The 18500-nt window shown below is 36.8% G+C and overlaps 1 protein-coding gene across 1 annotated transcript in view; it reads right to left on the bottom strand.

Annotated features, from left to right (window-relative positions):
• Positions 1 to 1144: 1144 nt before the first annotated feature.
• Positions 1145 to 18500, bottom strand: part of LOC135230739 (leucine-rich repeat-containing protein 7-like) — a 197501-nt gene continuing 180145 nt past the window's right edge. The window contains exon 7 of the mRNA XM_064282125.1: positions 1145 to 1367. Coding sequence (XP_064138195.1) covers positions 1230 to 1367 — 138 coding nt within the window. The 3' untranslated portion in view covers positions 1145 to 1229. The remainder of the gene's footprint in view (positions 1368 to 18500) is intronic.

The raw sequence follows: 18500 nt of genomic DNA, 5'->3' as shown, positions 1-18500 counted from the left end.
TCCGCAATCCCCACATGGGGAATCCATCCCTCAGGATTTGTACATACTTCAAATATGGCACAAATCAGGCCGCACTACGTGCAGTGGAATCCAGATGTGCCCTCCTGCTGTGTGTGAGCTCCTTAAACACAAGGTCATCGTATATATTATCTTTGTAACCCTACACCTCACATAGTTCCTGATTCATAGAGGTGTATTGGTAACTGGTCTTTGAATAACTCAATAAATGGACGCAAATGCTTTTCTGTTTTGTATCTGTGATGACAGTACAAATGTATCCTCCAATAAGAAAAAAAAGTATTTTTTCCCCTAATCTTTTCCCAGATTTTCTACCTTATGTGTCTCATGCTTGTGCAAAGGGAGCACGGGCTTCTTGCTCTTGCTGCTTTTGGAGTCATTTTAAGAAATTTTTAATGTCAATTCAGAAAAGGAATAAAATTGGCTTTGGAAGCATGCATCCATAGCGTCTATGTTGGCTGAAGATATTATTACATATCCAGCTGCTTTGGATAGTCAGCCTAATGCAAGGGGTTTGGAGTTGACCATCACAACCAGGAATCTTGCGGTAGCCGTGTGTGTGTGTGTGTGTGTGTGTGTGTGTACATGCATGTGGCTTATTTAAGGGCATGTGTTGTGGGCAATGAGCAGCAGTGTTTTATGGGAAACTATTATTTTACTGGATGGAAAAATAAGGAATAGTTACACTCAGTGACTTGACCGATAAACCTATTCCTCAGGAGATATTACTGGATTGTCCTTTACTTCAGGAAAGAACCTGAATCTAGTTTGACTTTCTGTTTTTAATACTTTATGATCTTTTCCATTCTCAAAAATTCAATTGGGTTTTATTGGAAATCACCTGAACTGAAAGGCTTTTACTTTGTGGAAGAATTCTAACAGGATGAACAGAAACCGTTATCTTGTTTAATGTAAGGATAAGGTTGATTTTGCAAAACTAAATCTTGGCGTTTATATAGCATTTTTTTTTAAATACAGCATTTTGAACACTTCATCTTTTTAAAAACAGTAAATATGGAAAGAGATGACAAGAGAACAACAACAAAAAAATCTTTCAGATGGTTTTACACATTCACATATACACAAAAGATGTATGAAATACTCAAAAACAAAACAGTGAAAGACGCTTGGAGACTGAACACTCCTAACAAGTGTCATTTTATTTTAAACTTCAAACACTGAGATTTAAGATTAAGTATTGTTAACTGAGATCAATATTTAGCACAATATTTACCATAAATGTTAAACAACATGGCGTAATAAAACTTACATACCCCAGGTAGCACTTGCAACGCATTGTTATCCATCCACAACTCCCTTAAATTTTGTATTTGATCCAGAACTTCAGGCTGAGAGAAAAGTAGAGAGAAAGTAGAAAAAAAGCCAAATTAACTTCTTTTTATCACAAATATAAGATGGAATTTTTGGTTCTTAAATTTTTATTTGTGAATCTAGTGTTAATCCTCTAAGAGCTCTACCACAAAATTGGTAGTCCCTGAGGTAGCCAACCTAGAAGTTATCTGAAATCAATCAGAACAATAAATAATAAAAATTAAGATCTATTACCCAATACGTTCTCCCTTAAAACATTACAATTATCCTTTGTAGCATTTATTATACTCAAAGTGTTTTTCTTCTTCATATAAGCTTTTGAAGGGCAGAGTAAAGTTTGTTTTGTAAATCATCAGAAGCCCTTGTGGCACAATGGTTAAGAGTTTGGCTGCTAACCAAAAGGTCAGCAGTTTGAATCTACCAGCCCCTCCTTGGAAACCCCATGGGACAATTCTACGCTGTCCTATAGGATTGCTATAGTCGGAGTAGACTTGACAGCAAGGGGTTTGGTTTGGTTTGGTTATACTGATATCTCTATTGCTTACCATGGTATTTGATACATAGTAAGTTCTTTTTTTTTTTTAAGTCTTATTATGTGTGTATATTAGCACCGATGACACACACACACACACAGGCATTATAGCACTGTGATGTGGTAACAGACTGAATGAGGCTCATTCACTCCTTATTCCTTCATTTTTCAACAAATAATCATTTGTTGAATAGAAGGGATGACTACTGTGTGAAAGGCACAATGCAGAAGCCACAGTAATATTAGACCCACTTCCCACCTTGAAGCAGCTGATGATCTAGTTGAAGAGACGAATGCTTATAAGTTAACTAAAATACAAGGCAGCATATGGGAGAAAAGAATAACTTAAGTTCTGAGGAGGGAGAGCAAGAATATAAACAAGGTGTACCCCGTACTGCATGACAAAACACTTTCGTTACCTGATGGAAACTCTCTATGTTCTGCCTCCTGGGCAGCAGAATATTTGGAGAGAAGAGATGTTTCTATTGTTCCCAAGAATCATTTCCTTCCTGTGGTAACCTTTCTCTAATTCCACTCCAGAAGTTATCCTCTTCCCCACTATTAACCCATAGGCTTCCCTTGAAGTTGATACCTTTCTGCTGCTGCAGGGAAGTGACTAAGACCTACAGTAATTAATTCATTGTATTTATCTAGCCACAGGACTTGGTTCAGGGATGGAAACATGACCTGTTCAGAGCCAATAAGAAAACAATGAATCTTTGACTGGAACATCTGGAAAAAGACCCTGGCACTTCCCTGTTGTTATATGCCATCGAGCTGATCCTGACTCATAGCGACCCTATAGGACAAGAGTTGTTTTCTGTGGGATTAGAAACTGGAAGTTCTCACCATTGGGAGCTTTAGTTGTGAAGAAAAGGAGTGAGCCTGTCTGAAGATGGAGCCTTCCCAAAGAAAATGGACTTAAAAGATGGATCCTTGTTACATCATGTTAGCCTGGAACTAAGACACACCTGAAGCCAAATTTTCTGTCTTTTCTAACTGAAGGAATTATTACTGAAACAACAAAATAAAACCATAGTTCAACAAAATTTGGAACGTGATTAAGAAATCCAGTGTATTTTATGAAATTTTATGGAAAAGAATGGAATCGTACCAATCTTACTGTAAGAATATTGATAATTTTGGGTCAGTGAGTGGTATATACACATCACTTATATATTAGGAGGGCTCCAGAAACTTCCAGGACGACTTTGGACATAATCTCTGGTATCTTTAGCCTGCTACTGCAATGGAAAGCGGTGCTACCTACTGGGAGAGGTTTCATTTATAACAAGGATCAAAATCTAAAGTTAGAGAAATGGCATTCTGCTGTAGAATCAGAGGCATGTGTGAGTAAGTGTGGGGAATTCTTTTGTGTAGGAAAATATCCTCATTTTCACTTACATCATAGGCAGCAGGCAGCAAACTACTTTGTCTGTATGTTAGGCTAGGCGAGGATGGAAAACACAAAGCAAGTGTAGGAAGCACACCCTGATGTGCAGAGCTTTGAGGTAGAGTGCTGGTTAGCAATAGGCAGGTCAGCTGGAAAACATCAGTCATGCGTTGCAGCTTTTTATAAGCCTAGGCATTACAAAGACTTTACCAAGAAAAGATAAATTCGCACACTGGGTAAGGATGGTGTGGCTTAGGTAAGCACGTATAAGTGGGCAAAAGGGAGGGCCTGGAAGCTGAGAAAAATGACACCTGAAGGTCTAAAATGTTTTTGATGAAGTGAAAAGCAAGGTGTTCTGTTGAGCAAGCAAGGGCAAAGCTTTTGTTTACATAGGGCACTTGGGGAGGGTGGTACATACTGGAATATTTTGAGGGGAATCAAAAAAGGAGCTAAGGACAATCAAAAGAGCTCAGTAAAAACCAAACCCATTGCCACAGAGTCAATTCCAACTGACAGCAATCCAACGGGACAGAACAGAACTGCCCCACAGGGTTTCCAAGGAGCAGCTGGTTGATCCAAACAACTGACCGAACTGCTGACCTTTTGTTTAGCAGCTGAATGCTCAAGCCTATATTTGTTTTCAATTTTTGAAAAACTACAAAAGGATCAGAAGAAAGTATATCAAAATATTACTTTTCAAACTCTCAGAAGTGGGATTATGAATGATTTGCATGTTTCTTCTTTTGCATATTTTTATTTTCCAAATTTCCTATAGTTTGTATGCATTACTATAATCAGAAAAAAAATCACAGAACATTATAATGCCTTTTCTTTAAATTCACTGTTTCAAAATCTTTTTGATGTGGTCTAATGTGATTAGCTGAAATGAGTAAAGAAATGGTTTTATCCGTATTAACATAAAACATATATTTTGCTGGAGTGTAACAAATTCCAACAACTCATGCATATATACACAATTTCGGCCTGTTTCATTGATTTTACTGTGTTACTTTTTTCCTACTAGTTTGGATAATAGAGTCTAATTATACTTATTTCTACTCCTGCTGAATTTTTTCTTCCAATAATGTTAAGAAAAATATTAACTGAGAGAAACATAGCACCTACCATTTACCTTATTTTGTCAAAATCAAACTAAGGAAATTAGAAGATAACTTTAAATTTTAAGTGTTTTAAGATTGTATGAGACTATCTGGAAGATATTTTAATAACAAAAACTTGTTATTCTCAGAAACTATGCAGTACTGGGAGGCGATAGAATGAAACCTGTTTCAAAATGCAGCTAAATAAATGTGAGGGTGTTTTCACATATCAATAAATATAAAGCAGTTAATGAAAAATTAAAAAAAAAAAAACTGTATTCTTCAGCCAAAGTGACATAACAGTTTTTCTAAATTTTGACCTCATAGTTCAAGGTACTATTTTTTATTTCTTTTTACTTTTACCACCTTTGTTTAATTATGTTTAGAGGTTGAAATCCACCAAGGAAGCATGGTTTCATTTTAAGAACTGTCTCATTTTTCTTTAAATCTTTAACAACACACTTGGTTTATAACTAACATTTTAGTTCTCACAACTGGGAAATCTTTATTCACGAACTTCATAGTATATGGTTTAAATTTTTTGTGATACATCAAATTGGATGACTAAAACTGTCCAGTTCTTGATGACAAGCTTACTTGCTCATTTTCTCAATTATTTTGTACTGTATGTCATGAGACCCTTTCACTTCTTTAGTTAATTTCTTTGGCGATGAAAAGATAAGCTCCATAGGGTCTGAGCCTATTTCCTGTTTACAGTTGTTATAAGTTTCTCAATTTTATTTCAGACATTAGTCCCTAAAATGTTCATAAAATTTTAAAGTTTTGTTTTTAACTTAAGTACTGCAATTCGTAGGGTCACTACGAGTCAGAATTCACTCGATGGCAATGGCTTTAGTTTTTTTGGGGGGGTAATATTTAAATACTTTTTTATATTTTAGTAACTGCTGAATGAATAGATATCCTTAATGATAATAATAAAATGCACTGCTAAGAAAATGTAATTTATAACTAATTAAAAACTTGAAGCCGTTAATAGCTTATGAATCTTTTGCTGTGAATATCAGCATAATATATTTCATTTAAGCACTTAAAAGTGTACATTGGTGGCACACAGGATAAATCTATAGATGACATGATTCTGGGAGGGAAAGATAATACATAAATCGACAAAATTAATATACAAAATGATCTCAAAATTTTGGGAGATTTGATAGCTTTAACAGTATGAAATGTAATAGGAAAAAATCGACAGTCCTGTCTTTATGCTCCCTCAAACCAACCATACAAGCATCGAATCAGAAGTAGAATAGGTATAATCAAAATTGAGGGTTTAAGTCAAGAGTAAGCTTAGCATTCATTAATCCATTCATTTATAAGTATATTTATTAAACCAAGAAATATTTATAGGTCACCTACTCTATACAAGAATGGTACCATAATGGGCTCTGGGAATCTAACTCAGACTGCGATAGGACTGTTCCAAGATCTTTTCTGTCAATGTCCTGTTTTATATGCAACCATTAGCTCACATATGGATGACAATATAATCTTCTCCTCCAGGTGCCAAAGTGTAAAGACATCATCAACAAACCAGGGCTTATTCAGAAGATTTGGAAACCACGTTGCAGGGCAAAGGACCTAGTTTCCCTCTCAGTAAGGTAGCCATTGTCCTTGGTTCCTGAGAAATAACCCTTGGAGTAATTGGAGTTCCTTGGTCTGGGACTTCTGGGCCATACTTGAGGATTTGTGCTGGTGAGTGGGGCTGGTCAGACCAGAGAGACTCACCTAGCAGGCTGAAATCAACTAGCCTCAGGAGGCATGATTTAGCCTATCATACGGAACTGCCCAATAAAATTTCTGAGCACAGAGAGTCAAAGGACTTCCTGGTTGACAAGGACATGTGCTCTTGGGAGGATAACATGTCCCTTGGGACATGGAAGCTTTGCATTGGGAACCCTCCCAGACAGCTTTATGTATCTCTTTTTTGTATCCATTTTGGCTATAATAAATCTGTAATTGTAAGTATGGTATACTCTCCTAGAGCTCTGTGAGTCATCCTAGCAAAGCATGAAACCCAAAGGGATAAAGGGAGCCAGAAGGTCAGAAAGTAAGGGTGTCACGTGAACTCCCCAGACTTGCAGCTGCCATCTTGTTCACCTCTGTATCCTCACCTCATATTAACTTGTGAGCTCTGATCTCACTCCAGGTGGCTAGGGTCAGAAAGAGGGAGTGCTATGGGGGCAGCTGGGTACCAGGATAGAGAACAGGGAAGATGGGGACTGGATCAATCTCTACATTTTGGAGACTGGATTCATGCTGATCCTTACCATGCACATGCCATAAGAGAAATGGCTAAAATCACTTGAACTATTTAAGTTAGAGAATAGAGGATGTAAGTGGCAAAGACGCTTGTCTTTAGATATCTGAGGATTGTCATACGGAAAAGAGGTTGGATTTGTTCTATGTCCATCCCAAGTTCAGAACTAGAATCATTGAGGGAGGTTGCAGGGGAATAGACAAAAGTTAAGTATCACACAAGAAATGACTTTTTTCACAGTGAAAACTGGCTAAAATGAAACCATCCAATTTCCTTTGGGAGATACTGACTCTTTTATCAAATAGATACATCATTCCCTTAAAACCCCAAAACCCACAGTTGTCGAGTCGATTCTGACTCATAGCGACCCTATAGGACAGAGTAGAACCGCCCCATAGAGTTTCCAAGGAGCGCCTGGCAGATTCGAACTGCTGACCTTTTGGTTAGCAGCCGTAGCACTTAACCACTACGCCACCAGGGTTTCCACCATTCCCTATGAAGATAAAAATAATGAGAGTAAAACCATAACAACAACAAAAGCTAACTTCTATTGATCCCTTATCACAGTACAGGCACTTTGAAAAGTGCTTTTACATAGGTTATTCTCACTGAATCTTCACAACTCTCCGATAAAGTAAGTACCATTATTGGACAGACAAGTAAGCATGGTGGTTAAGAGCATGGTTTCAGGAGTCAGACTAAGTTCAAATTTGTCATTTACTTGCTGTGAAATATTGGGTTATTTGACCTCTATCTGCTTCAGGTTTCTCACCTATGATAGGTGGGTGGCAATGGTATCATCCGTATGGGGTAATGATGAGGAGTAACAGTGTTACAGTGCCTGGAACATAGTGCTCAATGAGTGTTAGGTATCCCCATTTTTCAGAGAAGATTTAGGTATAAAGAAGCAAATTAAATTGTCCAAGGTTGTATGGCTAATATATGGCAAAGGCAGGAAGCTGATTTTGAGGTTTTGTAAGATATGATGAATAAGGTTCAAAAGGAGAGGAGTATTCCTGGATTATTAGTGGTTCACAGCTATCATGATGTTTCTTGGGTAGGGAGGGCCTTAGAATGAAGGTGCCAAAGGAGGAGAGCAGATGCTAAAGACAGACATTACAACTTTTATTTATTCATTCAACAATTTTATTCAATTAGTATTTATGTCCCAGATACTGGAGAAACCGTAGTGAGCAAAAGCCCCGAAGGAGACTAAGTTCTGGTGTTTCATGTTTCCTAGGCTTGGTCCTACAAAATGCTAACAATGAGACAAGGGAAGCAATTCTGGTTTTATGATTTCCACTTTAATATATGACTCTTCATCTAGATTGCAAACTTTAGTGGCCTTGTCTGAATCTAAATTTAAGAATGAAACTAGTATAACACATACACTCTCATCTCATAATTCAAACTGGTTTTCTTGCCCTCTTTCTCAAAAAAAACAACTGCAGCCACTTTCTTTCTCCATGCTCTGCACTCCCTTCACTGGATACTTTCATCATTTTCATCTTGCTTGAAACAAAGTCTTCCTATTACCCAAAGAATACAAAGTCATACACTTTTACCATATAATTTTAAGTGACTCTCATCTGACCTTTGATAATTCTGAAGATTCATCTTTCACTGTACCCTTATTCATACTCTAACCTCCAGAAAAACTGAACTTTTAAATGCAGTTTAAAGAGGCATCATAAGATTGAGGTAGAGCAATGGTTCAGTGCTCAGCTGCTAACTGAAAAGGCAGAGGTTTGAAGTCACCCAGTGACTCTGCAGGAGAAAGATCTAGTGATTTGTTTTCGTAAAGATTACAGCCTAGAAAACCCTGGGGGCAGTTCTGCTCTGCTGCATGGGATTGCTATGAGTTGAAATTGACTCAACTGCACCTAACAACAACAACAACAACAACAAAGGCATCAGGCTTTCTCTGCCGATACAGCCTTTGCAAATGTTATTTTCTAAACCTGGTCACCTGATATCTGATGGGGTTAGGTACACTTCCTTCTGTGCTCATATCCCTACTGTAGTACTTTTCATATTATATTGTGAGCTCCTTAAAGCAGAAACTTAATCTTGTTTACCTCTGTATCACCACCTCCTGCCATGGTAACTCGTATATGCTAGTGCTGCAAACATTCTACCTGAATTGATCAAAACAAATAATCCGTGTTCATTATCTATCTTTTCTTCTACTCCATATTAGTCGCCTACTCCCAAGGTGACACTTGGACTTTGTCGTCACAAGTATCTTTATAACCTCTGAAATCTCAGTTGCAAACATGCCCCTGACTGACCATCTCCTCCTACACTTCTTGTTCACAGATTCCAGTGCCCTAGAATGCCCCTGCAGTAGTTATTCATAAGACATCTCACTGACATGCTAAATTTGCTTTTTCTCTAATCACATATCTTTCCTTCCTTCCTAAACTGAGATTCATTATAAAGTCTATCATTATAAACATTCTTGCAATCATCATTTAGCAAACCCACCCTCTCTCCTTTTGTTATATTCCTTAGCTGAACTTAACCTTGGTTGAATACAGCTTTCTGTCTTTTCTGCTACTACATCAAACTTGGTTGAAGAAAAATCACAATTTAGTTGACTGGTTGCACTCACTTTAAATTCATGGAAAATACTTGAAATGGGGACTGACTCCTGCCTGACAACCTTGCTACTTTTCCCCAAGAAGTTGCTGCAACTCTCTGAGACTATTTCATAGTACTTACTATGGTGGCATAGTGGTTAAGTGCAACGGCTGCTAACCAAAAGGTCAGCAGTTCAAATCCACTAGGTGCTGCTTGGAAACTCTATGGGGGAGTTCTATCCTGTCCTATAGGGTCAGTATGATTTGCAATTGACCGGATGGCAGAGGGTTTTTTTTTTTTTTTTTAACCCAGCTCGTAACTTACTTATTGTTCATTCAAAAAAAAAAAAACAAAGAAACAATCAGAGGTAAATTTATTCCAAACCTAACCAGAACCAGCCAGTTGCCATCAAGTTGATTCTGACGCATGACAACCGCATGTGTGTCAGAATAGAACTGTGTTCCATATGGTTTTAATGGTTGTGACTTTTCAGAAGTAGATTGTCAGGCCTTTCTTCTGAGGTGCCTCTAAGTGGGTTCAAACTGACAATCTTTCAGTTAGTAGCCGAGCATTAAACCTTTGTGTCACCCAGGGATTCTACTACGCAGCTGATGAAGCTTATACTTCAGGCGCCTCCCTTCCAAGGGTCCAACCCAAGGCTCTGGGAGTGGCTCTAGCAATGTGTTCACATGGTCATATGTTAGAAAAACTTGTAAAAAGAACCTATTTTAAACACAATTGATGAAGACTGCTGTCTCTTGCTATTTAGACATTTCCTCCACCATACTTCTTCAGGTATAATGTAGCACATTTGGGTTCTAGCCAAGTTGATGTTGAATTGGGGATACATTTAGTTTGGATTTAGTGTAATACATTTATGTCACTTCTGCGGTTCTGTTTCACTAACCACCTCCGTACCTTCCAAATTTGTCCCCTTCCTGTCCATTTGGGCTCTAGATGACATCTCTTCTTGTCCTTGCAGGGACTTCTGGCTTTTCCACACATATCAATCTCTCTCTCTATCAGGTCATCTCTGTCAGCATATAAAAATGCTGCAGTTTCTCCTATCATTAAAAAAATACTATTTTCATTGACTCTATAGAGTCAGTATGAGTCGGAATTGACTCAGTGGCAACGGACGGGTTACAGCCTCTTCCAACTACTTCCTCTTTTCTTTGCCCTTCTTCACAGAAATACTTTCTAAAATAGCTTAGTCATTTACTGCCTCTGCTTCCTCATCTCCTATTCGCTCAGCTCGTTCTGATATGGCACTAAAAACTTGTCACAGTCATCACGACCTCCATTTTGAAACTGGGTAGAGTAAGACAATAAAGGATAAATAGAGAACCAGGGAAGAAAAATAATTTTAAATGTGGACATGCCAAACTGACATTAAAGCCCAATTTACTAAAGGTAGTTTTATAGTTGTAAGTATATTCAAGGTAGATAGAAAATTTGCAGCTGCCAATACAAGTTTTCTTCCAGAATCTTTAGATGATGTATGAGTATTCATTAAATTATTGTAAGTTATATAATTTCTACATTATACTCTATTTTATCTCTCTTCTTAACATTTGAAATGTTGAAAATAAATACACTACACTTTTATATTCACTGGATTTTATAATTACACATTCTTCTGAGCTAAGATAATGAGGGATATCATTGTTGATGTCAGATGGATGTTAGGCGAAAGCAGAAAATACTAGAAAGATGTGTACCTGTTTTACTGACTATGGAAAGATGTTCAACTGTGGCGATCATAACAAATTATGTATAACATTGTGAAGACTAGGAATTCCAGAACACTTAATTGTGCTCATGTGGAACCTGTACACAGACCAAGAGGAAGTCATTTGAATGTAACAAGTGAATACTTTGTGGTCTACACTCAGAAAAAGTGTGTGACAGGGTTGTATCCTTTTACCACACTTATTCAGTCTGTGTGCTGAGCAAATATCTGAAAACCTAGACTATATGAAGAAGAATGGGGCATCAAGACTGGAAGAAGACTTATTAACAACCTGTGATATGCAGATGACACAACCTTGCTTGCTGAAAGCAAACAGTACTTGAAGCACTTCCTGATGAAGATCAAAGACTACCCAGGCTTCAATATGGATTATATCTTAACGCAAAGAAAACAAAATCCTCACAACTGGACCAATAAGCAATATCATGATAAACGGAGAAAATATTGAAGTTGTCAAGGATTTCAGCTTACTTGGAACCATAAACAATGACCATGAAAGCAGTAATTAAGAAATCAAAAGACTCATTGTATTAGGCAAATCTGCGGCAAAAGTCCTCTTTAAAGTGTTAAAAAGCAAAGATGTCACTTTGAGGACTAAGGCACACCTGACCCAACCCATGGTATTTTCAGTCTCCTCATATGCTTGCAAAAGCTGGACAATGAATAAGGGAGAGCGAAGAAGAACCAATGCATTTGAATTATGATATTGGTGAAGAAGAGTGAGTATGCCATGAACTGCGAGAAGAACAAACAAATCTGTCTTGGAGAAGGTACAGCCAGGATGGTTCTTAGAAGTGAGGATGGTGAGACTTCTTCTCATATACTTTGGACATGTTATCAGGAGGGATCAGTCCCTGGAGAAGGACATTATTCTTAGAAAAGTAGAAGGTCAACAAAAAAGAGGGAGACTCTCAACAAGATGGATTGACACACAGCAACAATTGTGAAGATGGCACAGGATCAGGCAGTGTTTCGTTCTGCTGTACATAGGGGTTGCCATGTGTCAGAACCAGCTCGATGGCACCTAACAACAGCAACAATGTGAGCTGAGATAGTCTCTGAAAATACCTAAAATTTTTATTTCTTCTGTTGAAAAACCCGTTGCCATCAAGCTGATTCCGACTCATAGTGACACTATAGGAGAGAGTAGAGCTGCTGGTGGATTTGATTTGAACTGCTGACCATTTGGTTGGCAGCTAAACGCTGAACCACTGTACCACCAGGGCTCCATTTCTTCTGTACCAGATATATAACTTTTCCAATTTAGAAATTTCACTGAATGAAAAACAAATACGAGTCATTGCTTTTTATTTACCACTGTTAATCAAGGCTTTAATGTGGATTAATTTATTTATAACAGTAGTGAGAAATGTTTCTAATGAAACTGGTGTACATAAGAATCCATGTAGTGTGTTGGTCTTATTTTCTACAGACAGTGGGCAAGTTCTTTTTACATTTCTGCTTGATGATAATGTTGGTGGATTTTACTTATTTAATACAGTGAAACCTAGTTTATCTGGCAAACCAATAACCTGGATCCTTTTTTAACATCTCTAAATCCCTGGCACTTAGAAGTGTGCTATTGAAAAAAATACCTGCAATGACCCTTGAAGGTTAAAAAAACTGAAATATCTTTTGAATCATTAAAGACTACTTCTGTTCAGAGTAACTGCAATGTAATTCAAAATTAAAAATCTTTGGGAATCAGTAATCAATACCTAGTATATAAATCATTCATTCTTTATTAATCTGTATATTGCCCGATAACCTGAACAGCAAGAAAGGTAACAGAGAAATTACATCTCACCAATCTGCTAAAAAGTAAGAGTTGTATCAAATAAGGAATTAAAATGTCTAGTATGTATGCATTACCTTTTCTGCCTGAAAGTCACTAAATGATAAGGCAGAAAGTCTACTGCTTATGTCAGTATCTTAAATTTGTTCACTACAAGTGAGTCCCTATATTAAAAATTGTAAAATTTCCACGTGAGAGCCATTTCATTGTATGGATTCATAGTAACAGTAGCTTATTAGACAGGGAGCCAAGAACTGAGTCATGGCAAGGCCCACTTGTGTTTCGGTTCCAAAGTTATCCTGAGATAACTTGTGGCACTTAGAAAGTGCTAAACAAAGTCATCACCACTGTATTCTTACCTCCTTGTTTAGTGGGTACACGGTGGATGCTTAATAAATAACTTGTTAAATGAAAAGAGAAAAAGATGACTTTTATCAATAGAAGCTTTGCTTTAATTTCCCGTTAGAGTAGTGGATGCTTATACTTCTATTTTATTGCATATTCATGTTTTGTGTATGAATACAATCTGTGTGTTACATATCATAGGTTTCTAAACTACATTTGGAGGAGCATACATATCTTAAAAATTACTAGAGTTCCACGAATTATTTTAATTGGAATTTGAGTTATTAATTTTGCATATTTATATTGTTATTCCAGAATATTTTATAGTTTGTTTTGTTTATTAGTCATGAATATATTTCCTTCTATTTTTGCACTATTTCTAATCTTTATTCTTCAGCTGCGCATTTATCTCAATTAAGGATCAGGTCAGGACACAAACGGCATAATATTGCTGAATATTATATTTATTTTTACTATATCCCACATAAACAATATAATCTAGCAAGAGAAAATTTATGCCATGCTACAACATCCGTTCCTAAACCTGGGTACTCTAATACTTATTATCCAAATAATAATAAACTAAAGCAAACAATTTATTATACTTCTCATCATTGCATCAAAACTTATAATATTTATCTCTAAGTATTCTAACTGGTGACTTCTGAAAATGTAACATGTATTTATCAAGTATCAGTCTCATATCCAGCACTGCATTGGGGCTATACGTGTATATGTATGTGGGGGATGGAAAACTCAAATAACATGATTTCAGACAAAATGGAGACACATGTTAATGGTAAAAATTAAAATAGTACACAAATCCCAAAGGAAAGGCTAAATGGGTTAAGTAAAATAATGTTAGTATAAAATAATATTAGTCTACCTGACCAAATCTTTTATCATAACTAGTGAGAGAGTAAAGTCAATTATTTCTTTGGTCATATTTTAACATTTCATTGTTTCTATATTTGCCTTAAAGCTCTTAAAATCTCAGCTTTATTTTTCTCTGCATAAATTCTATCAAGTAAACTACGTCAATAAATTATATTTCTTGATGAGTTTTATACAACAGTTGAATGAGCTGTTTGTCAGGGTATATTAATCTGTCGACATAGTTCTACATCAGTACACCCAAATTATTCTTATGGTACTGTGTTGATTCCTTTATTAACCCCCATTTGAGGGCTAATTGCTGCTGTGTAATTTAGCAAAATTATAATATTTATTGGTGCAATTTAGAAAAGGCAGGGTTGTGTAATTTGAAATTACATGCTCAATTGTTTTGCTGGTCACTATAGAAAATCTGGTATGCTTTGTCAGAAAAAAAAAATTATTTTATATTACAAATAAGTATTGGGTTTTAAGGTGTAATTTTGACCAAAATGTCTGTCACAAAACCACTGATTTCATCAAACCAATTTGTATTAACTTTAAATGAGAGATTTCCTTAACTATATAATCTTGCCTAACATTTGTAAGGAGCCCTGGTGGCACAGTGGTTGAAAGCTTGGCTGTTAGCCAAAAGATCAAAAGATAGGCAGTTTGAATGCACCAGCTTCTCCCTGGAAACCCTATGGGGCAGTTCTACACTGTCCTATAGGGTCACTATGAGTTGGAATTGACTACAAACTCCCTAAGAATGATCTCCCCATGGTTTCATTTCACCTATCTAGCTTTCCACCCACGTTTTTGTGACTCACTACCTCTTAATTTCTAATGCGGCCAACATGGCCCTCTTTCTGTCCCTTGACTTCCCATGCTCCTTCCTGCTCCCTCCGCTGCCTAGAATGCTTTTCCTCATTTTTGCTTAGCTAATTTCTACTCATTCTTCAGATTTCAGTTCAAGTATCACTTCTTCAGCAAAGTCTTTGCATGCTATCCCAAATTCCCTTAGAGGTTCTTCAGCAGTTGTCATGGTTGAAATTTTACATTTCTGGGTGTGAGTATTTGATTAATATTTGTCTCCATTGCTAGACTATAAATTCATGAGGGCAGGGATGTTCTCTGTTTTTACCTTACTTTTCTGAAAGCCTGACAGAGTCATCAATAAATGTATTCATTCAACAAATATTTATTAGGCAATTATTATGTTGCTCAGTGTGGGGTATACAATAGAGAACAAAACAAAGTCATGGAGCTATATTCATTCATCAAATAGTTTTTGAATGAATAATTACTTACAAGTACTAGTTATTCCAAATCAACCTCTCTTCCATATAAGAATGAATCTTTTGATTTGTATCATGCACACGGGGCTTTGCCATTAGCATTTTATGTATAGATCTTTACAAGTAGTAGATCTCTAATAACAATTTACCCGATTGGTGAATTAATTAATGTCATAGAAATGAATTATAGATGTATAGGTTGATGTTGACTATTTGATAAGACTAAAGGATATATTCTAAGCGCAAATTTTTATTCACTTCGTGACAAGTTCATATTTTCTTTGTGAACGGACTGCTTTATTTAATAGCTTTTTAAAAATCATTATTGTGGTTATTTCACATTCAGGTTGACATTAGCAAGTTAATAATGAATTTTGCTAAAAATGTGAATTCCTACTCACATGATATGGAGGAAAAAAAAGCCCAGACTTCAACTTGCAGCATATGCTTTGGTCTATTTTTCTCTTTTTCACATGGAGTTGGGAACAGATGTTTGGGCAGGTTGATTCTGTACTAACTCTTGTACTTTTACACGTGCCATGGAGGAGGATGTGTGCCAAGTCAGCACAGAGGCTCCCTTGCTAGTCATTAATCACATCAAAGCCACTTATTTTTGCTTTTATTGAATTAAAATGAAAATGAGAGTTCTGCTAACAAAGGTTTATTTTATACAGTGGGGGAGGTAGCCTCATCTCTCATTCCTTTGCTACAGGAGCCTTTTGCTCTTGTTAAACTAATCTAATTGCCAACCCTCGGCATACTTTGTATTTTCTCTTCTCCATCCGTTCCTTTGATCATGCTAATCTCCTGGCCAGAATGCTCTCCTCCCTCGACCCCTCCCTTCCTACCTACCTACTCAAATACAGCACATTCTTCAAGGTCCAGCAAACCTCATGCCAAAGTATAGGGAAAGCTATTCTTTATTACCATATATTTATGGAAACACAAAGATGAAGTTGTCGCATGTCCTTCCTGCTTTACTATACACTGCTGGGCACAGAGTTTACTGAGATGAATGCACAGATTCCTTGCCCTCAAGGAGCTCACATTCTATTATGGGTAGGTGGTTAATTACAATACAAACCAAATTATGTTAAATATTACATTTTAAAAAATTAGAAAAGATTTGTGAGGTGGTTTCAGGAACCACAGGGGACAACCACAGGTTAGCATTGCTGAGTTCCGAGGGAATTAGAATCCTTTTATGGACATTATTCACCAAGCAGTAATGGAGGGAGAAAGGAAGGCTACGTCCTGTGATCATGTACCTACAGGGTGTGGACACCTACCACGTAAGGCAGAGAGTAATGTGTGCCTGACAGACCTCTTTTTAGAGGAGCTTAGAGGAAGGGAAGATTACTTCCAGCTAGTAAAATTAGGGAATTTTTGAGGAGACGTATGTTTGAGCTGGGCCTTGAGGGAAGGATGAGATTGATGAACTGTAATCTAGAGATGGGGATGAGGGAAAACAAGAATATTACAGAAGGAAGAATTAGTATAGGCAAGAAAGCAGAAGGCAAGTATGGAGAATAGCAAGTAGTTCAATTTGGCTTTAGTGAAAGACATGAGGAGGATAATTTTACTTGTAGTTGTAGACTGGGGAAATAATTTAGAAAGATAAACTGGGCCAGATCTTAGAGAAGACCGTGAGTACAAGACCTCAGAGGAACACTTATTCCTTGGACAACTATTTGACATTCAATACATACCTCTGTTCACGCTTCATCTCCCCAACAAGCTTATATATTTCTTGAAAGCAGGGGTATGTCCCTCAGAATATAGCACAGTGCCTGGCACATAGCTGGGGTTAAAAATTCTGTTCACTGATTGAGAGAAATTGTTTTTGTTCTCAGGAGGGGGGATCCATAGCATGAAGGACGATCTTACACCACTGGGTTTTCCCTACTCCACTGACACCGTATTAAGCATATGAGAAGACTGTCACTGTTGAAAATCAGAGGCCGTGCTGTTCATATGTTGGCGGTGTCTAAAAATTGAATGATGCAATTCCAGCCCAGCAGGAATCTTACTACTAATGTATGCTTCTTTTCTGTTTTCTCTATGTTAACTGCAAATACTTTCTTAAATTTGTATTTCTGTCTTATCTACATAATATAAAAACAGGTACCTGGAATGTGAAAAGATATTAACTGCCCTGAAAAATCAACTATTTGAACATTTAAGAAGTGATGGCTGCTTGCTAGAGGTTTAAAACTAAGGGAGAAGCGTTTTTGGGGAGTTAAAGAGTTGGCCCTCAAATTCTACCTAGATTGTGTGGCTGGTGGAGAGAGTGGCTAGAGGTTGCATCAGGAGAAGTCATAATCTGTAATCCACCCCTACAATAAACAGATGTTCAAGATATAATTCAGACAAGCAATAAATGTTTGCTCAACACCAACCACATGCTCTATAATGCGCTAGGTTCTGGGATACACTGGCAAGCAAGGGGGACAAATTTCTCAATTTTGTGAAACTTGAATTCTAATGAGATCTAATAGTTTGGTTCAATTGTTCCAATAATAATTAGAAGAAGTTACATTTCTGTAATATCTTAAAGTTTGTAAAAGTTTCACATATTTGTTATTTTCCACTACTCCCTTCTTTTTTGGTTCTATACACTTTTGCTCTATTTTTATCCATTTCCACAGTGTCAGCTATGCCACTATTCTCAAATATTTATCTCTAATGCAGGCACAGTTACTACATCTGTAGTTTAACTATATTTTAGACATTTCCACCTGTGTGAATGCAGTGTAACCAGAACTGTTTTGTCTTCCCCTAATTAACTTCTTTCTCCTCCTATAGTCTTCTTATTTCAATTTATAACATTATCCATCAAACCATTCCAACTAAAAGCAGCGTATCTGATTCTTTATGTACTCCTCCCTCTTTTTACGAGTTCTTTATTTCTTGAATTCATCCTTTTTTTTTTTTTATCCCTTTCTTCATTTCCTGTTTCTACCTTAGCTCTGGTCATATAATCTGTCTCCTAAACTATTATAATAGTTTTAATTATCATTGTTTTTAGACTGGTCTAGCTCCTATCACACACAAAAAAAAATTCATTAAGTAATTAATTCATCATTCACACCAGAGATAAATTTGAAAATGCAGACTTGAATATATTGTTCTCCAGTTTTAAATTTTTCTGACTTCTGTCATCCATGGCATAAATATCAACTTTTTAGCATGGCCAACTG

This window comes from Loxodonta africana, chromosome 3 (assembly GCF_030014295.1).
Source record: "Loxodonta africana isolate mLoxAfr1 chromosome 3, mLoxAfr1.hap2, whole genome shotgun sequence".
Lineage (NCBI taxonomy): Eukaryota > Metazoa > Chordata > Mammalia > Proboscidea > Elephantidae > Loxodonta > Loxodonta africana.
The sequence above is the reverse complement of the archived record's forward strand: the minus strand, read 5'-3'. Positions and strand labels throughout refer to the sequence as shown.